Source organism: Phyllobates terribilis, unplaced genomic scaffold, assembly GCF_046119375.1.
Source record: "Phyllobates terribilis strain yellow unplaced genomic scaffold, ASM4611937v1 Scaffold_1__5_contigs__length_1240528914, whole genome shotgun sequence".
In the NCBI taxonomy this organism is placed as follows: domain Eukaryota; kingdom Metazoa; phylum Chordata; class Amphibia; order Anura; family Dendrobatidae; genus Phyllobates; species Phyllobates terribilis.
This window is the reverse complement of record NW_027362761.1, coordinates 812,225,624-812,250,046: the sequence shown is the minus strand read 5'-3', so window position 1 is coordinate 812,250,046 and position 24,423 is coordinate 812,225,624. Positions and strand designations below refer to the sequence as shown.

The 24,423-nt window shown below is 40.2% G+C and overlaps 1 protein-coding gene across 5 annotated transcripts in view; it reads right to left on the bottom strand.

Moving 5' to 3' along the window:
- Positions 1 to 24,423, bottom strand: part of AFF1 (ALF transcription elongation factor 1) — a 99,615-nt gene that overhangs the window by 15,360 nt on the left and 59,832 nt on the right. For all 5 annotated transcript variants that reach the window (XM_073637143.1, XM_073637144.1, XM_073637145.1 and 2 more), the window contains 10 exons: positions 19,024 to 19,065; positions 15,862 to 15,933; positions 14,751 to 14,787; positions 12,493 to 12,547; positions 11,545 to 11,608; positions 9,228 to 9,262; positions 5,980 to 6,142; positions 4,445 to 5,344; positions 1,437 to 1,531; positions 370 to 607 (listed from right to left, as the gene is read on the bottom strand). In XM_073637143.1, the coding sequence (XP_073493244.1) occupies positions 370 to 607; positions 1,437 to 1,531; positions 4,445 to 5,344; positions 5,980 to 6,142; positions 9,228 to 9,262; positions 11,545 to 11,608; positions 12,493 to 12,547; positions 14,751 to 14,787; positions 15,862 to 15,933; positions 19,024 to 19,065 (1,701 nt within the window). The remainder of the gene's footprint in view (positions 1 to 369; positions 608 to 1,436; positions 1,532 to 4,444; positions 5,345 to 5,979; positions 6,143 to 9,227; positions 9,263 to 11,544; positions 11,609 to 12,492; positions 12,548 to 14,750; positions 14,788 to 15,861; positions 15,934 to 19,023; positions 19,066 to 24,423) is intronic.

Genomic DNA, 24,423 nt, shown 5'->3' with positions numbered 1-24,423 from the left:
AGCAATTGAAAACTGTAGAAACACAATAAATGTATAGATACGAAATGCCCCTTACGTACTGCACAGTCATGGGAAAGGGAGTGAAGACGGGCAGTTTGAGAAGCAGTGCGGACCACATACTTGGCAGTCAAGATTACAGAGGACCAGTCACCAGCTTTATTCTCAATGGAATTATTTTTCACCAAGGGGGTGTGACTCTCGATTCTCAGGGTTGATGGGGGTTTATACTGAACAATCAGAGGCACCAGAGCGATGCCGCAATTCTCATGCCTATATACATGAACACTTGCCAACATCAGCGTCATTTACCAGACAGTACTTGCTGCTGCTAAGTCCTACAGTGGCAGTGATTGGAGCCATTAGGCATACCTTGTTGCTTTTTGAGATTTCCATATTCTTTTCCTCCACCTTCCTTTGTTTGGGACTTGAAGGCTTTTTAGTACTTTTACCGCTGCTTGTGGTGGACTGCTGGCTGCAAGAGCTGCTCTCGCTGGGTCGCCTTTTCTGTGCCACTTTCTCAGGTTTCTTGTGTGTGTGACGTGTGGGAGATGAGGTTTTCTGCTGCCGATGTTCCTTATGGATCTCCTCAGAAGAGGTTTTAGGCACCCTGTGGAAGTAACAGACTGCAAATGATCTTGATCTTGTTTCTTTTCAAATTACAGAAGAAAGTTATTTTAGATAAATAGGCTACCATTTCCATTACTATGCTTCTGGGATAACAGATGTATTTATTTTTACTCACTTATATTGAGCCATTAATTCCACAGCGCATTACAGGCATCATAATCACTGTCCCCATTGGAGCTCACAATCTACATTCCCTATCAGTATGTCTTTGGAGTGTAGAAGGAAACACAGGGAGAACATACAAACTCCTTGCAGATGTCTTCCTTGGTGGGATTTTAACACAGGACCACTGAGCCACAGTCTTCACCATGTATGCATGGTAATTTTTGTGGTTAGCATTAAAAAAAAAAAAAAAAAAAAAAGCAGGAAAGAACAACCCCATATCTACTCTACCTTCCATTTTATCAAGAGATTAGTATTTGTTCACACTAATCTACTATGCAGGGAGAAAGCAAATCTAGAGATTGTGTCAATGTGACAGCTCCTACAATCCTTTAGACGGTTACTAGCGTGAAAATTCTACATGGAAATAAAAGCAGACATCTTCCCTTTATAGGTTTCGGTTCTTTATGAACCAGTCAGTACAAAAATATGAATAGATTTTAGAAACGCATAATTTAGGATTATGTAAAATGCTCTAGAAGTAGCACTGAAAAGGCAGATTCTTGGGGTAGTTTTCACTCACACTTCAAATTTTAATAAAAAAAAAAAAAAATCTGCTGTTAAATCTCCTAGCGTCTTCTCATTTATTAGCGTAAACGGAAAAGTTAATGTTGGTGCAGTGAAGGAGGCCCTACAGTACTACTCACCTTTTCATGGACGATTCCTTGTGGGCAGTGGAAGGCTTGGCATCATTTGACAGCTTCATTTTTTTGTGTGTTCCATTCTTCTCACTTGTTTCCACCTGGAAACAAAAAAAATTGTACAACCTTGTGAGCTAAAACAATACTATTAAGAAATACAACATCAAATCAATGCACGTTACGGAGTAGTCTAACTTGGTGGCACACCAGGCTGGGGCTACATGGCGACTTTGGCAGAACGGTGAAAAGTTACTGCCTAGAGGTGCTGCATCGCTCCACAATGCAGGTGAATGCGGTTGCAGGGCGAATCGGAAGGTACTATGACCGTAAGAAATAAGTGGCAAAATGCAGAACATTCTTCAGGGAAAGGAGAATTTATAACTCATCTTCCTTCTTCTGAGCGCTTCTCAGCTGATTTATGGCCACAAAGTTGTCAGGTCAATGTGGTTCTAAATCAGCAAAGAGCAGCTCAGAGGAAGGAAGAGTAGAGTTCTAAAACTGTGCCAGAAAAATGCTCACTGACTGATTGTCCGTTAACTCATTTCTGCAGCCAGTGATACACAGAAGCTATAGATTGCAAACGTTGCAAAATGCTTATCCAGACCAAAGTGCAAAAAAATAATTTTTAGCCCTAAATTGCCGAGAGACCCCAACTGATCCAATTTTGATGTCCAATCTTAAGAATACACTTTATTACAAGAAAAAAAACATAGATAAAGCTTTTTAATACTAGACATAAATGAGTTCTACTTAAAAGGAACTGGATCATAGTATTACCTTTTTTATGCTGTATTAAAATTGCAGAAGACTTTTTATAGTATAGTGGGTGGGTAACAAAAAAGTGTGGCATAGTGTTTTGTTTTTTTTTTTACATTGTATTCATGAGTGACATGACGCTGGATGGATATAGCATATATTAGTGCCTTTCATCAGAGGTGAATGTTGGAGAATACTCCTACTAATATCTCCACCATAAAGAAATATGCAGGCTCTGTTCCTATGACAGAAGAAACGTGTTCTGGAAAGTGACACATTTAGGACGCTGCATGTCACAACTCTCCCCTCCCTTGGGCCACACTGGAGCTCTCTGCAGGCTTCACCCGCAGTGACTGAACTCACTTCCATAATGGGCCTGCTATGCAGCACATTCCTATCAATTAACACTGAATTTCCATCATTTCCAAAAGAAGGATGTTAGATTGCCCTCCATTTCCTCTCACCCTGTCCATCTTGGATTACAAGCAGGATGGCACACTATTTTGTAAAGAATAGTATTTTTTTTATTTTAATTTTGAAATCCAAAAAGTTCTGTATCTAAATTCACTCCAAAATATTATGTATGCAGAGGTATTCTGCAATAAACAGAACATTAACCTATTCTGAAAGAAACCGTGAGTCTCTTAAAAAGGTTGGGATCTGCAGCCATAACGCAAGTGAACGCTCCCTATAAACAGTCAGTCTTCATAAATCCCCCCCCATAGCTATAGGTGAATTTCAGCGAAAAAAAGAACAGTGCTACATCCGTTACATGGACATATATATTTTTTCCCCTTGCATAAACAGCTACTTTTTTGCTTACATATACTTGGGGATGTATATCCCCCAAGTAGGTCAACAAAAAAGTAGCCGTTTATGCAAAGGTTCACTGGAATAACGAAAAAAAATATATAAATCCATGTAATGAATGTAACCGTTCTCTTTTTCGCATAACGACAATGTCCTGTGCTCCAATCCAAGAAACCATTCATTTTAGAAACAGACTGAAGTTCCGTTTTCGTTTTTTTTTAACTGTAATTAAATCAGAAGCAATTCTCAGTATATGGTCTTATATCTGGAAGTGGTTGGACTGCCATTTTCAGTATTCAGATGTAGTGTGGGGTATGTCACCTGTTGGATGAAGCAGCACAGGGCCCCTCTTCATATTACTGAGCTTTTATATTAAGCCACAACCCAAACCAGGTAAAAGAAATGGAAGGAAATCACAAAAGCAAGCAGTAACATGTTAATGTGTTGGCCGGATGGTACACAAGCCTAGAATGAATGAAGATTTCACCAAACTTGGGAAATTCAGGCTTCTCATAAGTTACTAGATCTAAAACTTCCCAGGTCCTAAACCTTTTAGGGTGAGGGCACATGTTACACATTTGCTGCAGCTATTTCTGCATCAAAACGGTGTCTCTTAGCAAGAAAAACGCTGCATAAATATTGCAGCTCTTCTGATGCATTTTCTACCATTCACTAGAAGGGGAGAAAAATGTTGAAAGAATTGACACGCTGCTGATTAGAAACTGCTTCAAATCTGCAAGGAAAAAGAAAGCAACATGTGCATGAGACTTCAGAAACCTCACTTTGCTGGGGACCGTAAAATGCTGCATTTTTCACAACAAAAACGCGACATGTGAACATACCCCGACACTCCCTCCCACTTAAAGGGAATCTGTCAGCAGGTTTTTGCTATGAAATTGGAGATCAGCATGACATAGGGACAGAGAGCCTGATTCCAGCGATGTATCAGTTACCGGACTGCTTGATGCAGTTTTGATAGAGTCTGTTTTCTCTGCTGTAGATATAGCAGTGCTCACAATGCTGAGCTGTGTATAACCCCGCCCACACCCCTGATTGGCAGCTTCCTGTGAACACTGAACCTAGCAAGCTGCCAATCAGTGGAGAGGGTGGGGTTACACAGGTTAGCTGGACTGACTTGCACACAAAACCTAGTCTAGCAGTGATAATCTCTTGCTGATAAAACACTGATTGTATTTAAACAGCAAGCTGCTGAACAAGTGACAATTTCCTGGAATCAGGCTCTCTGCCCCTACATTAAGCAGCTCTCACATTAAATAACAAAAACTTGCTGACAGATTCCCTTTGAAATGTGGTAAAAGGAAACAATGCCCATATCCCCGAACAAGAAAAAGAATATGAACCAAATGCATCCATTTCAGGTAGCACAAGGTAAAACAGAGTCATCCCCATACATTAGCTTCAGTAGGCACTGTGGAACATGACTTCACCTTTCTCTTGGTATGTTCTTTGCTGTGACTGTGGGTCTTCTCAGGCCTCTCCTTGTGGTGAGCTTGGTGACTGCTCACCTTCTTACTCTTGGACTCACTTAATTTACTTGCTGCTCCTGGGATCTTAGAAAGCATTGACAATTCTATTTTGACAAGAAGCGCTAGAGGTTTATGAGTGCTCTTCTTCGGTGGCAGCAATCTGTTCTCCCCTATGGGTAATAACACTTTGTCCCTGTAGCAGTCCTCACGCACAACAACAGCAGGATGAGAGGTGTTAGTCCTGTGGTTGGTTTTGCTCTCAATGTGCACCTTTTGACTAGGAGGAGATTGTAGGTGGGAAAGGGCACTTTGATGTTTTTCTGCTTGGGTACTTGGACACTTTTTGGTGCTACTACTGTGGTGGGAACTCCTGTGCTTTTTCTCCTCATTTGGATGTGCAATGATTTTATTTGGTTCCTTGTGTTCCTTTGATTTGGTTTTCATTTTCGTTTTCACAGTTGGCTTTTCTTTGGAGGGCTGGTCTCTTGGCCTGTATGGAGCAGGTTCACTTTCCACAGTAAGACCACCCTTTGGCTCCTCTTGAAATGAAGACTTCACAGGCCTTCTGGGATGTTTTATGCCAACAGTCTGCCTAGGAGGAACAGTTTCATTGGTTACATTGGAATTTGGAAAGCTGGGTTTGTTCTGGATGTCTTCCTGAGAAGTCCAAAGGGCAGCTTTGGGTTGAGGCTCAATCTTTGGAGATTCATGGGGAGGAGGTGAAAGACAGTCATGTTCTTTACTCTCCCAATGGCTTTCTTGTTCTTCATCATCTGCAACATTATTATGGTTCTCAGCTAGAGGTGCAGGTTTCACCAAAAAGTTCCCCAACTGCCAAATGCCAGTAGATGAAGTGTCGTGCTGCAATTGAGCAACAACAAATTAGTATCACTTTAAAAAAAAAAATAAAATGTAACCTACGTAATCTCGAGAAAGCTATTTTAGACCTTAAGGACCAAAAAAAAAATCAAAAAAAAAAATCACTAACTTTTTTTTTTTTTTAACATTACCATATCATTTTAACTTAGTCTGCGAACCCAAATGTATGAGGGCTTCTCGAACCTTTTTTTTGTCAATCGTCTCATGTGCATAATTTATCAATCTTCAGTTAAAAGTCCGCAGTCACTAGGACTGCAGATTAATGAATTCTTACTGTGCATGCTGTCCGTATTCTCCGGTGTTGCTGGCGAGAACAGGCAATCTATGCGATTTGCATACATGCGATCATGGGCCAACTACAACGTGCTCGACCTAACTCAATGCAAAGGAACTGATTGAGGCCAAGCCAAGTCTGAATGTAGCCCTAAGTATGCAAATCGCATTGCGTTCACACACTGAAAGGATTCATTAGTCTGCAGTCACAGAGTAAGCAGGCTTACCAGTTACTGGATACCTGAAAGTTAAAGAAATGCAGCAATCTTTTAAAAAGAGTTTGTCTTCATCTGACAATAGCTTTAACGAGAAGTACATTAGTTGGCAAAAAAAAAAAAGATTACCACTGGACTAGGGGATCTCCGCACTGGTGGCGGCGGTGGCACTTCACTGTCACTTGAGCCGCTGTCGCTCTCCGAGTCTGAAGAGCTGTCAGTCTCACTTCCCTCTGTTTCCATGCTGCTGGAACGTGCTGATGCCACACTGTCCACGTGAGATTGCACAACACTGATGAAGAAATTACAAAGTTATCACATTAGTATCAGGTGGCATGTAAAGAAGTATTCTCATAAAAGTATTTTTTTTTTTTTTGCATAAAAATCACTTGAGATCCTATGGTTACAAAGACCTTTACTGACACCATCCCGGCAAAAATGGAAGCACCTCATGAAAGTCAATGTCATGAAATGCGTTCAAGTATGTCACCCCAACGAACAATCAAAGTAGCATTAACAATATTCAATATACATTTTTTCCCTGTTTTCATTACTAAAATTATGCATATTCTCAATATCTTTAACCCCCAACCATCGTTCACGCACGCTTGATGGTAAGTAAAATATAAAGAAAAGTTACGTTCTCATTCATACTAGCAACCAATCTGAACATCTGCTAGAACTGTACATTCCATATTAGAACAGCTACCCCCAGCAACTGCGCCAATCTCAGACACATGAGTCACTGTCTGGTACAGCATGTTAAAACATATCTAATCTCCATTCTGCCAAGGAGCCAAAAAGAAACATGACAAGGTCGATTACATTTCCATACTGATACACACACAGTTACCAATAAATGCACAAATAATTCATACTTATGCACTTAGACTGAAACGTAATACAATAAGGCTATGTTCACACGTTGCGTTTTTGCATGCAAATTAAAAGCTGCTTTTTACAGTACCAGTAAAAGCTATGAGATTTCAGAAATGTCATGCACACGTTTTTTTTTTCCTGACTGAATTGGAAAATTGCAACATGTCAAGTCTTTCAGAGTTTTTGCAGCGTTTTTTCACCCATAGAAGCAATGAGTAAGTGCAAAAAAGCAGCAAAAAAACGCAGCAATCAATGTGAAACCCATTATTTTTGTGATTTTCTCAAGTTTAAACCATGAGAATGGATGTTAGGATTAGTACAGTTTAATTACATTAGTGATATGTGTTAAAGTAAACAAAGCCTGAGCATGTCAATGCCCTAACAAAGTGTCAAGTAAACAATGTACCCATGTGTGAAATTTAACAATGTGTGAACAATGTCTACCAACTTTTGTTCAGAATAGTCACTATTTTTTCAGACTTCAAATTATTTAGTGGAAAAAGCTTTTTATCAAATTGCCCTTTTTTCCAAAAAGGTTTTATGGTTTCACACATGTCTTGCATTGGTGGCCTAAGACCTTGTATTGTTAATGCTTGTATGGTGGAAGCATAACTGAACTTTGGGATCCTGAAAAACGCAGCAAAAACATAGCAAGAATAGCAGCAAAAAAAGCTGGCAGGTTTTTTGTCTGCAGCTTCTTTACTGCCAAGAGATCAAGTTTTGGCTGCAGAAAAAAAAGCAGCAAAAAAAATGTGTGAACATAACCTAAGGAGCTTGGCCATTTCACATGAATACATTTCTTTTATGAAGAACCTAAAGCAAGTAGAAAAAAAACATGCATGATATACTCAATGATCATGTTTCAGAATAAAATGATGCCTTCATATCTGTGATCAAATGTCTTATTTTGGAGAAATCCATGTTTGTTTTTTTAATATGTAAATGATTTAATATCTACAGGCGGGACATAGAGCTCCCTGAAACTGCCTACCAAGCCCATTTTAAAAGAAATGGGGTGTTACCAGTGTAAGACATGTAGATCAGAGGAGCAGGCTGTCAGTCATTACATGTCTCACACTAGTATCGCCCCCTTTCATTTAAAATGAGCTCTGGAGGCAAATTCTCAGGGAGATCTATGTCTGGCCCATAAATCTTAACAGCTCATTTACTTATTAAGCAAAATGTGGATTTCTCTGGAAAAAAAAACATTGGATTGCAGATATTGAGTTATTTTATTCAGCTTCCTATGACCTACATCCCATACAGACTGCTTAGGAGGGTTGATCCTACTGACAGATTACCTTTAAAAGCAATAGTAAAATTTGATTTCTTTAGACATCCATATGGGAGACGTCGTAGCCCAAACTCATGTAGTGCTCTATAATCAGATAACACAATGTGCCCCATTTCATATATTTGCACAATGCTATCCCTGAGAAAGACACATGGGATTTTCAAAAGTTGCAGATTTGTTGCAAAAAATTTCACAAATAAAATCATTACCATTCATACAAATGGGGTGGTTTATTCAGCAAACAGATGGGTTTCTGCAAGCCCCATTAAGCCAAGACAGTTGCAGAAATGTCTACAACAAATTTGCTCCATGTAAGTAAATCCAGAGGACATCCAACAGGATCAACATCCAACAAAGCACCTGCATGGATAACCTTCCATACCAACTAGTTTTCTTAATGCCATTATAATCTAAAAGGTAATTCCGAAAATATTCATGAAGAACATGTATAAGACATTTATAGAAAGAATTAAAAATGACAAGAAATAGCTCAACCACCCTTCAATCTAAAATATGAGAACATATACCATACGTTATGAACTTGGCTCAACAGAGTTGTCCTCAAAGTTAAAAGTTTTACTTGGCACTTTTAGGAATCTAAGCAATATAAAAAGCCAATGATCCATCCAGCAACAGTAGACCAATGACCGCTAAATAGGTGATACATGTAATCGCTGCAGGTCTGAATGGTGGTACCCACAACAACAGAGAAGGGATGTAATGGGGTACCCTGCACAGGCTTGCCCACTGCACCTTTCACTACTATTAGGCTGACAAAGATAGAACTGCTATCAGTGCCATAAGGGTGAATAGATTATTGAACACACATGCACGCTACGGCTTTACCCACCCAGTGGACTTTGTGACGCACACCCATTATCAGGATCACCAGTGGAAGCAAACCTAGGGATCCCCGACAACAGGGATCACCAAGTCCCCTGTGTGAATGCAGTCGTTTGCATGCATGACAAACTTATCACCTGTTCTGAGGATAAATGGTGGAACAGAATGACCATATATCCAGCATTATACCCTTTGATATATTTCCTCACAGTCGGATCTCTGAAGGAACGGATCAGAGACATTGTACCCCCAACTAAACTATCATTTTAAGAAATAACATAATGAAGAAAGGTATCAACATTTGAAGAAATCTTAAATGCATGAAAAAGTCCATAAATGTCAGATAGATAACATGCATTACCTGGATGGAGCAGAAGAAAGGGGTTTTTCAGTGATCTGCAAAGAAAAAAAATAATAAGTATATTTAATGGTACATTAACAACAAATAGAATAGTTTCCTAAATTTATTTTACAAGAATACAGTACATTCAAATCTCATCTTCAAACTAGGCTGTGGAGTAGGAGTCCATTTTGGTGGAGTCGGTATAAAGTGGACCAACTCCTAAAATATATAATAAATTGGTACAGTAGTACAATGCAAGATGTCCTGTAAATGTTTTCATAAGAATTTGGGAAAGTTATGAAATGTCCTATAAATGTCTGTTCTGTTCCTGATCCAAGGATCTCGGCTTTTAGTTGAGATGAATCTGTGCTGCACTTTATGTACACGCTCAGTAGTGAGGCAGTGCTGTGGAGTCGGGAGTCAGGGAAATTGAGGAGTCGGAGGTTTGGCTTACCGACTCCACAGCCTTGGCTACGGTCAAATGTATGGAGCCTATCCTGGTAAACTTGAAGTGGACGCATCTCTCACTTGGGCACCGCAGCTGATTATGTGACAGAATTAGACCCCTACTAGTCTCATATTGTACATGCTCAGTAGTGAGACCGTGCTGTGGAGTCGGGAGTCAGGGAAATTGAGGAGTCGGAGGTTTGGCTTACCGACTGCACAACCCTGCTTCAAACAAATATCTTGAAAATACTGAATTGAAACAGAAAGCGCACGTTACTTTCAATCAAACGTCAGGTTGAGTAAGATGAGCCAAATTCATGAAGAGGCATTCACTTCTTAATTAATTTGGCCCATCTGTGTGCTGTTTACGTGCCGCCACCACCAGACATTTACTCCAGTTATTAGCTGGTGTAGATTTCCGTTATATTTATGCCAATTTTTTTCATAAATTATAGCAAAATACAGCTTTTGGTCAATTCTCCCAAAGTATTTGTGAAAGTTCTAAAGCATCATTTACATAGAATTTTTTTTAGCCCTGTCCAGGATTAGAAAACATGTCCACACTTTCTTTCAAATTAAGCACAAGTGCAATGAAAATATTTTTTTCTGCATTTAAATTGTCCCAACATATTCTAAATCATAACTTTGTTCATGGAGCTGTATGAGATTTTGTTTTTTTTGTGTGGGATGAGCTGTAATTTTAAGACTATGTTCACACGTTGCTTATTTGATGCTTTTTTTTCTGCAGCCAAAACCTGATCTCTTGGCAGTAAAGAAGCTGCAGCCAAAACACAAGTTTTGTTGCTACTTTTCTTGCTACGCTTTTTATGCGATTTTCAGTATCACAAAGTTCAGCTTTGCTTCCACCTTGCAAGCATGAAGAATACAAGGTGTTAGGCCACCGATGCAAGACGTATGCGACACCATAAAACATTTTTTTGGAAAAAAAGGACAATTGATCAAATTATTTAGGGGAAACAGTGTATTTAGGTCTAAAAAAATAACAACTATCCTGAACCCAAGAAAAAAAAAAAAAAAAAGCTGGATTCATGTATGAAGCGAAGCCATGAACTAATGTTATATGACTTCATGAAAAAATACAAATGTAAAAACAGCAGAGAAGTTGAATTGGTAGGGCACCATTTACCTAACACATTGGTAGGGCATAGTTTACTTTCACACATATTACTAATTTAATTAAACTGTACTAATACTAACATCCATTCTCATGTGAGGATACCAAAACTAAATGGTTTAAACTTGGGGGGGTTGCAGTTGTTCAATTCAGTCAGGAAAAAAAAAACGTGTGCCTGAGACTTATGAAATCTCAGCTTTTGCTGGTAGTGTAAAAAGTAGCTTTTAATTTGCATAAAACACAGCAAAAAAAAAACAAAAACGCAGCAATAATAATTTTTATTTCATATCGCGCAAACATATTCTGCAGCACTTTACATTTTAGAGGGTACTTGAACAGACAAAGACAATAACAGAGTAAACATATTCACTAAATACAAAGAGGAGGGCCTTGTTCGCAAGCTTACAATCTGTGGAAAAACGCAGTCTGTAAACATAGCCTAAAAGTTTCATATCCCATTTATAGGAGGCCAGTGTGGGGTGGGTGGAAGATAGATAATGGTGTTCTGCCTTGATTGTAATACAGTGCAATATCATGCCAACTAAACCTGCTTGGTTAGACATATCATCTGACAACCTAATTGAAAATACTAAGGGGTCAGTCACTGCAACCTGACTGCGACTCAGATAATCGCTCAAAGTTGCATCAGCTCTGTGCAGGATGGCAGTAGTAATGACATTTTCCATTTCAGTCGTCTTATAAAATATAAAAGTAGATGAAAATTCTCCTTAAAATTTGTATTTGGTGACTTACCTCCTCCTCATCATTATCATTACTGTCCTCACTGTCGCTGATCTGCAGGTCATCTTCCAACATGCTAAATCCAAAAATAAGTTTTTATGTAGATTAGTATGTAGATTCGTAAACCCCTCTAATTTACATATTTTGTTAGTAAGCAGAATTTGAATGAAGCCATCGAAACAAAAATGCACAGCTGATGCAAGCGCATCCTACAGGATGTAGTACTTTGTATTGCGTGGCAATTGTCTGACATCTTGATTAGGTGGCTACAATACAAGTAGACACTGAAAACACTGCGTCGCTATCCAATATCATGATTAGGTAATTTAATAATTTTTTTTATACAGCGCCAACATATTCCGCAGCAGTTGAGAGCAACATTACCTCCTTGCAGTTTTTGGGTTCTTTCTACATTGCAGCTATTTTTCTATTTTAGCAATTTGCTGTTGAGAAATCTTCCTTTCCCGTTATGTCACTTAGAGTTACATAATGGTGTCCTGTTCTGGACAGGCGGTGGGACTGATTAAGTCATTCACACCTTGTTTCTTCCTGAAGATCTCCTCAGTCTGGGGGTATGATATTTACATTGGATTTTACTGTGTTAATCTGATTTGGATATTTATTCTATTCTCATGCAGTTTGTTTTCGAGCCAAGAATGGGAATCATTGCCTCTTTGCTCTCAAAAATTGGAGGAGTTTTATGAACATTACTAAGGCATTTTATAAATGTATATGACGTCCTTTTTTACCATCAGTGTCACATTTTGGTAAACTCATGTGAATCAAAATTGTAAGGAACGCAAAGAGATTTGGAGTCATTGCATACACTGTATGGGTATGTCTATTAATAGTGTTGTCCAAGGGCTCTCTGCAGTAAACCTATAACCTAATTTCTGTGTTTTACCAAAACTTAAGAAAACTTATTGCAAAAGAAAAAATAAATTACTCAGAATGACTTACGAAGATGATCCCTTATGTGGGCTTGGAAAAACTTTTGAAAAGTTGTCATAGTGTCCTGTAAGAAAAATAAAGGAGTCATTTCCTCTGTAGGAGACTGAACTCACAAGAGAAAGAAAACAGCCAAAACCTTTCAAATTCTACAAAGCTACATGTGAAAAAAATTGCCAAGAAATAAGGATATGAAAGGCTTGATCGTAAAATAATGGAAAAAAAATGAAAACTAGCCATAACAAGCAGTAAAATACCACCATAAAGATACTTTACATTAAAGGGAATCTGTAAATGAGGCTGAAGATCTATTTGTAGATCTGAACTTCAGATCTATTCCCCGCCTCCTTCTGCTTGATTGACCGCTCCTTTGCCTGAAGTCACTCAGGATAGAAGCAGTCAGTGCTGGATGGGGAATAGAGCCAGAGTGACAGAGGCTTTAGATCTACAAATAGCTCTTCAGCCTCCTTAGCATATTAATTCACGCGCTGATTTCTCAGTAATGAAGGAACAGACTGGCCATGTAACAGTATTATTGGACTTTTCTTTGAAAGCGCTACATGCATATATAAATAGTTTGTGAGGTGACATCCAGCTGACAGATTCCCCTTAAAAGAAATGTCACAATATTGACCCTGAAAAACTGTCCCAAAACTGGACCCTTCTTGTGCATTTCCCCGGCTTTCTGCACTGAAAGATCCCTTGCCTCTTGGGTGTTGATTTTAATAATCTCTTGAATGGACACTACGGCTACCACCCAAGAGCAATGGGATTGTCAATGAGCACAACTAGGTGTTACCATTCCCCTACATAGTGTGACACCTGTAACACTGACAGCGTAGGGATGTACCCCCAACTGGTAACATTCTTATATTTCTAGAAGGAATCATAGAGGAACCGGGTAACACCGTTCCAAAAAAAGATGCTCCAGAATTGTTATTTTATGGGAAATGCAAATATTTTCTAAAATCACAAAGTCATGAAAGCTGACTGGTTCTCTTTAATATCTCCATCTCATATGCCCAGCGCTTTGAAGGTTAATAGTTTCATGTACTTTTAAAATGCTAAGAGTTCCAGGCTTATATTACCTCTAAGCCTACAAAAACAACAGCTCATATTCACATTCACGTCATACACAGATATGAATGTAAATGCTTTCAATGGTCATCAGTGGTGGAAATATAGAAGATAGGACAAACAACTAACAAAAAAAACAAAAACTATAAAATCATTCACAATGTTAACACGACTACTTTAAAGGGGTTGTCCGGTCTAAAGCTCCAAGTCTGAAGTCACATAGTGAATCCTCCCATCATGCGCACTGGAAGGATTCTCCGGTGCAGATGCTGGGAGCGGCGGTTATGTGATCGCAAGTATGTGATATGCATATTCCCAGCCACATTCAGACTAGATGGGCACATAGGCAAACAGCATTTAATATCCACACAATCAGGAATGGATCATTCTAATAGGCTGCCTTTGTTCTTCGAACACTTGTCCTGTTTATATAGGACAATGCACTGCCGAGAACAATGAATGTTTGAAATGCTAAAAGATTGTTTTGATCACCAAATGAGCATTTTCCTAGACTATGAGGTGATCGGCAGATTGTTTACACTGCATGATTATCGCGAAAAGATAATAGTGTAGCATAAAGGGACCTTGAAGGGAATCGGTTAACAGAATTTCACCCCAGAAAATATTTACCTGTGCATGTAGCCCTTTAAAGGACAAGTCCAGCATTACCTTTACATGCCCAGTCTTTTACTCCATTACTGAAAAATTAGTGTTTGAATTTAAATGCAAATGAAGCTGAAGATCTGAAGCCTCTGTCGCTCCAGCTCTAATCCTGCCCAGCGCAGCTTCCTCTGCTATTAAGCGTGGCTTGGCCTCTCACAGGTTGCAACTTGAAACCACTGAACAACAACTTGTGGTAATCTGTATGGAGTTACTCAGCCTCAAACATAGCCCTTTAAATTCTGCGCACAAGTGATCTACATGTGACTAGTTATGTTGAAATTTCACTTTTAGTGGCATGTCCATATACATCAGCAGGACACAATCTGAAAATTAAGCATCAGTGGCTAATTTCTAGGTACATTCCTTAACTGACATTTGACCAATCAAAAAGGCAATTCATATTTAAGTTAAAGGCAAACCTATTAAGCACCATTAAATTTGCCCCATAACTAAAATCCTCAGAGTGCCACTATGAACATCTGCCGTTTCTCACCCACTGGTATTCATATACATCTAAATGCATCACTTACTTTGGTTCACTTTGACCGACGGAACGTGCTGACTATCCTGAAGGTAAAAAAAAGAAAAAATGTTATATTAATCATAGCACAACTCTCAATCATCATGTGCCCGATGTCACTGAAGGCTAAACATACTCTGTACTTTGGAATTGTAAAGAAGAGTCACCATAACTTATTTTTTGTATCCTAGAGATACATCAGCAGCTTTTATTACTTGTAGGGAGATTATTTGAGAATATATTGATACATATACCAATGTATCGATAGAGATAGGAAATATATAAATATCTCTATAGCAAAGCCGGTATCACACGGTCTGAGTAGGGGCAGTCCACCGGTCTCTTGATCTGAACTCCGCAGCCCCATTTATGTGAATTGGAGTTGGGAAACCAATGGCTGGTCAGTGCATTGCGGTCCATACTCCGGCCGTGAAACATGGATGGGTGAATCCGGCCTTAAAGACATTTAATTCTATGTAAAATGAGCTTTTTCTGTAGGAGTAATATCTGATAACATCTGACAGATGAACATAGAAGGGGACATGAGAATTTCCTATAGCATCATCGTATCCTATCCACAGCATTGTATCACGTCCATCTACAATAAGTAGAAAAAGCAATGTGGCTGCAGACCAAAGATTCTGCACTTATAGTCTGAACGCTATAAACTAAAATGCGTGAAAACTGAGCACATCTTTTTCCATATTCCCTGCATCGTGTATGGCTAGCCTTCCAGTCACCCCTAAAACAGCAGCATGCAGCCAATAAGTGCCCGACAAGTCTATTAAATGAGAAAAGCATACACAGATATGATTGCTTGTCAGACAGTCATCTCCACCGAAGCATTCCAGTGTTCTTTATACGTGGACCACCACTGCAAAACTCTTCTCCCCACCAAACAAAAAGATCGGCCATTGAAATTACAACAGCAACAAGAGTCTGGCAGTATTTACATTGCTAACCATGCAGATTGTGTCATTTTCTGAAGTTAATGGCTTCTTCTAAGGTTGCTTTATACTTGCTTTCTGGCTGCACCCTGCTAACAATATTGCAGATCCAGCATTCCAATCCAGACAGATATAAAGAGGACCGTGTATAAAAACAAAAAAAAATAGACCAACCTTATTCGGAAATGCAGCGGTGCTTGGAGTATGGATACCTGTTAATGGTGGAGGCCATGAATGGGTCATTTCCTAAAGGACATAAAAGGAATGTCGGCATCCATATAAAGTTGAACATTTACAAAAAAATATATATATAAGATTGCTGCATACCAGATAAAAATAACATGCGATCAATCAAACAGCCAACATGTGATCGAGGATCCTAACGCATGAATTTCACATTTCACCTGGCACACAATACCTGCTGAATTGGCATCCACTGACAATCCACCAGTCTGGAAATCCCAAAAATGTAAAAAACAGTACTAGTAACAGTAATATAGGTCATGTGCGACAGTAATGGAGGAACGAGTCAACCAATTTAATATTGCCAGACAATGTCTTGCACATTATCTCTTAATACCTCTTCAATGGACTCCTTAAAATTTGGTTTATATACTATGCTGCACTACAATTACTAATGACAGAACTCAAGCTCTTAAAGGGGTTATTAATGATTAGTATAACATAGCTGTTTTCTCCCAGATAGCCATCTACAGGCGAGTTGAAGTTCAGCCCTATTTGCTTCCATGCAGTGAAGCTGGGATGTCAGACATAACACATGGATGATGAGGCTGTCGCCGTATGCTGCTGCCACATGGTGTAAATGAATGGGTTAGCATCAAGACTCACAAGGTAGTGTTTGCTGCAAGCCAGTCACAATAAATCCAACTAGATCGGATTTTTTTTGCAACTTGCTTGTTGCAGTTCATTGTGGGCAACAACGTGACCTTATTCACTTTTATTATGCCGCAATGTAGCAAGCACAAAATCTTTGGTCACCAAATTGGTTATGTAGTCCAAGTCATCGGGATTTCCAGTCTTCGTCCACGTGCACGAGTTCAGTATTTTACATCAGTATTTGTAAGCCAAAACCAGGGGTGGAACAATCAGAGGAAAAGTGTAATAGAAACACGTCACCACTTCTGTATTTATCACCCACTCCTGGTTTAGGCTTACACATACTGGGGTAAAAAACTGACCAAATACTGAGTGTGTGAATGTGGCCTAAAGGTTATAAATCTGTCAGAAAGTCTTTAAAGAAAAAAATAACGTGCAGTGCTGCTAAAACTTAGACATCAACTAACCACTATAAAGTAGTAATTTGGGAACTGCATAAAATTGTGTCAATTTTCTATAGAGCTTCTGTTGAAATTTCTGAAAAGCCACACATGTGTAATGGTATATTAAATGCTAAGGTAGCTCATGGTTACTATAGCATGCCCCTAGAAGTCCCCTGCTGCCCACGGGTACAGAGATTGTACAAATCTCTCCATCCACATCTCCCAAGATGACGACAGTAACATGTCCTCTACTGTACAGGAGCTGAAAACATTTTGCGTAGGTGCAGAAACATTTGGTTCTGCTGCCTGTATCTGCAAGACAGAGGGTAGGTGGTCATATGGGTAAATTACACGACTGCCATGATCTTAGGCCAGTCTCTACCCATGAACAGCAGGGTGCAGCAGTAAACAAGGTGCTAGAAACTGGACTCCTTTTCCCAACATCCCACAGATGCTCAAGCGGCTTACGATCTGAGCATTTGGAAGCCAAGCCAGCACTAAACTCTTTGTCAAGTCCTTCAGTTTGCAGTGTTGCAACACATTTTCTGGTTGAAAGAGACCACAGCCAGAAGGAATATAGGCAATTCCATTGCGATGAAGGGGTAGGAAGAGGTCAAAGTAACATATGCCAGGGCCCAAAGCTTTCCCAGCAGAACCTTACACAGAGCATCACATTGCTTCTGCAGACTTCCCTTAAAGGGAATCTGTCAGTAGGACCAACTCTCCTAGGCCGTGTATATGGGCATGTAGGTCACAGGAAGCTGAATAAAATGTTACCTTGATATCTGTGACCAAATGTTTTATACAGGGCGGCAGCACCAACACAGGGCGACAGCGAAGTTGGCCTCATTTTAAAAATATCTGTAGCTGCAGTCCTTTCAAAGCTTCAGCTGCCATTTCATAGGCAGCCAGTGTTGGGGGAAGGACAGTACAGCATAGCTGACTGCACTTAGCAGACAACTGCAAATGTACTTGTTGCAATTTAGACAAAATTTAACTCTGCGGTACAGTGTTATAGTCAGCGTTGCAGCAGACCTGACAGCGCTATGAGAGGACAAGCACTACTGCAAATGTTTGTAATGAGACCCAGTTCCGCTCTGCTGTACTGCATTAGCTCTGATTTCACTGCAGAGCTGTGTGTGATTATGAGAGCAAAGTGTCTGACATTACATGCCTCATACTGGTAACACCACCTTTCATTAAAATAAGCTCCGGAGGCAGATTCTCATGCAGAACAGTGTCCGACCCATAGATCTTAATAGCTCATTTACATTTAAGAAAAATGTGTATTTCTCTGGAATAAAACATCAGATTGAAGTTATCATTTTATTCAGCTTCCTATAACCTTCATACCCATATAGACTGTTTAGGGTTGATCCAACTGACAGATTCCCTTTAATCCCATAGTGCATCTTACTGTCCTCACTTCCCCAAGCGACTAGTCAGACATAAGATGGACAAAAAGAAAAACTATTTGCTGTGATGCATTGTGTGCTCTTAATCTTCTCTCTTAGCCAGTAGTAACTATTTCAGCAATTTGCACTACAGCAACTTTTCTGTGGGATCAGGCGAAATGGGCTAGCCAACTCTCCCCATGAACTTCAACAAGATGTGGGCACTTATGTTTAACCTGTGGTTACCTAGCTTTTGTAGGTACAGATCACTGAAAATGCTGAGCACGCCACAAGACCTGCCTTTTTGGAGACGACTGGGTCAGTACGTGTACCCATCACAATTTGGTCTATTCCAAACTCCCTGCTCCTTACAGTAGCCAATTTTCCCCATTCTCAACATATCCTCTTTTAAGAACTGACTATTCATTTGCAGCTTGATGTATCTCAACTCTTCGCATTCTCACGAGAGAATCAATCGTATTCATCACTGGTATTAATGATGTCGCTGAGCCATATATTCGTTGTATTCTGCATTCACTATGAATATTGCTATATTTCTAGCATTCATGTTCTTTCTACTTGATCAATTCCCTCAGAATATTGCTTGATGATAGCACGAAGACCATAGCGGCATGGCGATCAAGTATATAAATCCTACAAACCTTCAAAATGTCTTCAACACATTGGGCTTCATTAGTGAAGGTCTGAAAAAGAAAAAAAAAAACACATTAGGAAACTATTTGCATAATAAGACTGTAGCATCTACATTAAAGGAAAAGTAAAGATCTAGATTTGGTCATTAGAAATGAAATTTTCTTTCCTTCAAAATAAAATTGGAAATGGATGTGAAGTAGTAAGCAGCAGCAATATGTCCCTGGCCATACAAAGGTTGGTGTTGTGAAAGGTGCCATCTGCACTAAATGGCACCCAAAGTAACTTCTTTTCAACTCAAAAATGGCCGATTGTGCCAGTATTCAGTATTAGGACGGCGCTCGGAAGCAATGTGACACATAGGATCACATCAAAACCTTACACTAATGTCCCAAAGATGAAAGATACTGGAGGAAAAAAAGGAGTGCCACCACATTCACATCGACTGTAGAGATATATACCCATAATCTGCCATGTACCCAGACCGATCCTATATTCCCTAGGGATATAGGAATTAGAGCGCCATGGCTTTTACAGAAATAGGTAATGAGGTTGGCTAACAGCTGATGTCCCCTTTCATACACAGGTCACATGGGAAAGGGAACCTGAGATTTACAAGCCATAACACCGACTCGTATGTCAGAGACACCCGTAAATTCTCATTATATGGAAACCTAAGACTATAGTAAACCACTGACACGTGAAGAGGACATGATATGTTCACTTCTTCTGGCAGCTTCTGACAATGAGACTTACTAACAAATGAAAATGACAGAAGGTTTGACTGTTTTGAGGCCTTAAAGGAATTTCCCAGCATATCTTATATTGATCACCTATGCTGGGGCAACAATATTAAAAAGGGTGGTCCGATACCCAGCAGAGCCAGTGATCAACTGTTAACTTCTGACAGCGGGAGGACTTGTACAGTGTACAGAGCCAGAACACCGCTGCTCCATCACTGTTTAGTGACTGCTGCCGGGCGCTGCAGCTCAGCTTCTATGCTTTTCAACAGGGTTCCACCACAAGAGCACCCATGTATCAAAGGATAGGTCATCAATATTAAAGTACTGGAAAATCCCTTTAAGCAGGAAAAGACCAAAGTCATTTTTTATCAGCACATTTAAGGAGCCATAACTATTTTTCCTACTTTTGATGTAGCTCATATGGCAAACTCATCAAAATCTGGCCATTATCCTGCATGGAGCACTATGTGGGGCCCATTATCCTGCATGGAGGACTATGTGGGGCCCATTATCCTGCATGGAGGACTATGTGGGGCCCATTATCCTGCATGGAGGACTATGTGGGGCCCATTATCCTGCATGGAGGACTATGTGGGGCCCATTATCCTGCATGGAGGACTATGTGGGGCCCATTATCCTGCATGGAGGACTATGTGGGGCCCATTATCCTGCATGGAGGACTATGTGGGGCCCATTATCCTGCATGGAGGACTATGTGGGGCCCATTATCCTGCATGGAGGACTATGTGGGGCCCATTATCCTGCATGGAGGACTATGTGGGGCCCATTATCCTGCATGGAGGACTATGTGGGGCCCATTATCCTGCATGGAGGACTATGTGGGGCCCATTATCCTGCATGGAGGACTATGTGGGGCCCATTATCCTGCATGGAGGACTATGTGGGGCCCATTATCCTGCATGGAGGACTATGTGGGGCCCATTATCCTGCATGGAGGACTATGTGGGGCCCATTATCCTGCATGGAGGACTATGTGGGGCCCATTATCCTGCATGGAGGACTATGTGGGGCCCATTATCCTGCATGGAGGACTATGTGGGGCCCATTATCCTGCATGGAGGACTATGTGGGGCCCATTATCCTGCATGGAGGACTATGTGGGGCCCATTATCCTGCATGGAGGACTATGTGGGGCCCATTATCCTGCATGGAGGACTATGTGGGGCCCATTATCCTGCATGGAGGACTATGTGGGGCCCATTATACTGCATGGAGGACTATGAGGGGCCCATTATACTGCATGGAGCACTTTTTGTGGGGCCCATTATACTGTATGGAGAACTTTTTGTGGGGCCCATTATACTGTATGGAGCACTTTTTGTGGGGTTCATTATACTGTATGGAGCACTTTTTGTGGGGCCCATTATGTGTAGAGGGTAGTAATGTGGAGGAATTCACTGGGGTATCATACTGTGCTTGGGGGCACATGTTTGCATCATACTTTATTATCTATTATTCAAGTTTTTTTTTATCTTTTATTACATACACTACCATTCAAAAGCTTGGGGTCGTTTAGAAATTTCATTATTTTTGAAAGAAAAGCACATTTTTTTTTCAATGAAGCTTAACATTAAATGAATCAGAAATACACTCTATACATTGTTAATGTGGTAAATGACTATTCTAGCTGCAAATGTCTTGTTTTTATTGCAATATCCACATAGGTGTATAGAGGCCCATTTCCAACAACCACCACTCCAGTGTTTTAATAGTACATTGTGTTTGCTAACTGTGTAAGAAGGCTAATGGATGTTTAGAAAACCCTTCCACAAGTATGTTAGCCCAGCTGAAAATGGTTTGGCTGATTTGAGAAGCTATAAAATTGACCTTCCTTTGAGCTAGTTGAGAATCTGGAGCATTACATTTGTTTGTTCTATTAAACTCTCAAAATGGCCAGAAAAAGAGAACTTTCATGTGAATCTCGACAGTCTATTCTTGTTCTTAGAAATGAAGGCTATTCCATGCGAGAAATTGCCAAGAAACTGAAGATTTCCTACAACGGTGTGTACTGCTCCCTTCAGAGGAGAGTACAAACAGGCTCTAACCAGAGTAGAAAGAGAAGTGGGAGGCCCCGCTGCACAACTGAGCAACAAGAGAAGTACATTTAGAGTCTCTAATGTGAGAAATCGACGTCTCACAGCTCCTCAACTGGCAGCTTCATTAAATAGTACACGCAAAATTGCAGTGTCAACGACTACAGTTAAGAGGAGACTCCGGGATGCTGGCCTTCAGGGCAAAGTGGCAAAGAAAAAGCCATATCTGAGACTGGCTAATAAAAGGAAAAGATTAATATGGGCAAAAGAACACAGACATTGGACAGAGGAAGATTGGAAAAAAGTTTTATGGACAGACGAATCAAAGTTTGATGTTTTGGATCACACAGAAGAACATTTGTGAGACACAGAACAACTGAAAAGATGCTGGAAGAGTGCCTGACGCCATCTGTCAAGCATGGTGGAGGTAATGTGATGGTCTGGGGTTGCTTTGGTGCTGGTAAAGTGGGAGATTTGTACAAGGTAAATAGGATTTTGAACAAGGAAGGCTATCACTCCATTTTGCAATGCCATGCCATACCCTGTGGACAGCGCTTGATTGGAGCCAATTTCAACCTACAACAGGACAATGTCCCAAAGCACACCTCCAAATTATGCATGAACTATTTAGGGAAGAAGCAGGCAGCTGGTATTCTATCTGTAATGGAGTGACCAGCGCAGTCACCAGATCTCAACCCCATTGAGCTGTTGTGGGAGCAGCTTGACCGTATGGTGCGCAAAAAGTGCCCATCAAGCCAATCCAACCTGTGGGAGGGGCTTCAGGAAGCATGGGGGGAAATGTCTCAAGATTACCTCAGCAAATTAACAGCTAGAATGCCAAAGGTCTGCAATGCTGGAATTGCTGCAAAGTGAGCATTCTTTGATGAAAGCAAAGTTTGAAGGAGAAAATTATTCTTTCAAATAAAAATCATTATTTCTAACCTTGTCAATGTCTGGACTATATTTTCTATTCATTTTGCAACTCATTTGATAAATAAAAGTATGAGTTTTCATGGAAGACACAAAATTGTATGGGTGACCCCAAACTTTTGAACGGTAGTGTATATAAATTAGTCCATTGGGCGATATGCTTTTTACTGCTCGTACATAACATATTCCAATATTTTATTCTAAGACCTATTAAAATGTACTTTGTTTGTGGGACAACCCCTTTAAGTTTTTTTTCCTTATGAAAAAGTTCATTGTTGTATATGATAAGGAAAAACTTCCTCAATTGTAGACATTTTTTTAAATTAATATCAAGGTTGGCCTTCGACTTTCTCTGGGCTTTTAATTTTGGCGCTCTGTATTGTAGCTTGACATCCCACATGTAGCTAAATCAGGGCATGTTTTCAATGAGAAGAATTACTATTATGCAATGGCATCATTTTGAAAGCAAACAAACAGCATTTCGCCCTTATTCACTGCATATTTACACAATTACACATGTAATTCTATGGGTGGGTACAAATGCTGTAATAATTAGGTATAGGCATCTTATCCTTTTTTTTTTTCATAGCACAATTTAAAAAAAATAAAGTGTGTGTGGGGTGGAGTTGTGGGATGGGTATTTTGTTTCCCTGAATTTTAAGAGCCATAACATATTGTGTACACCACATAAAAAAAATATGTTAGGTAATAAAGCACCACTCCAGTGTTTTTTTTTAGTGTAGCGCTGGAGTGGTGCTTCTAATCCAAGGTCCCTGACCAAAGTATTATGCTCACCTACCGCGGTCTTCACCTTCTATCGGCACTGCTCAGGTCCCGCAGCGCCATCTTGTGACTGCAACTTCAGACTGGCCGGAAGTCAAAAGTTACATCACAAGCTCTCAATTAAGGTCTATGAGTGCCAGAACGAGGTTCTCAGACTTGCTTTGAAAAGTGATCTCTGGCTTGCTCCAGCAAACACTGGAGTGATATGGCATGTCACAAACTGCCAGAGACTGACGGAAGCAGGGGTGATAGAAGGTGCAGATGGTCGTGGGTGAATATAATCAGGTCAAGGACCTTAGATTAGAAGCACCACTCCAGCACTGCAATAAAAAAAAAAATAATAGAAAACAAAAAAAATGCTTGAGTGGTGCTAGAGTAACCGTTAATATTAAGGCTGTGTGCCCACTATGCGTTTAAGCAGCGGCAATTCTGCTGCAGAAACGCTTAAAAAATGCTTGTTAGAAGGTCTGCCATGTTTCCCAATGATAATCCGCATGTGCTGTGCACATGCTGCGAAAATTTCCGCTACGGATTATCATTGCGGAAAAATACGCAGCACTACCAATTATTTTGCGAAAGCGCGGCGCCGCCATTGACTTGCATTGAAACGTATGGAATCCGCATCACTGCATCTGATGCACATGCGGACTCCATGCGTTTCAATGTGCGGTTGGCACCCGGGTTTGCAGACCCAGGTTTACATAGTACCTGTAAAAAAAAAAAAAAAAGAATAAAATAAAAAATAAATATTATACTTCCCTTCTGATTGCCCCTGGTGTCCTTGTCTCGGCTTGCCGGCAGCTCGCGGTAGACTAAAAGGACCTGCGGTGACGTCATTTAGTCATGTGACGGGTCACGCGACCGCTGACATCGGCAGGTCCTTTAGTCTACCGCGAGCTGC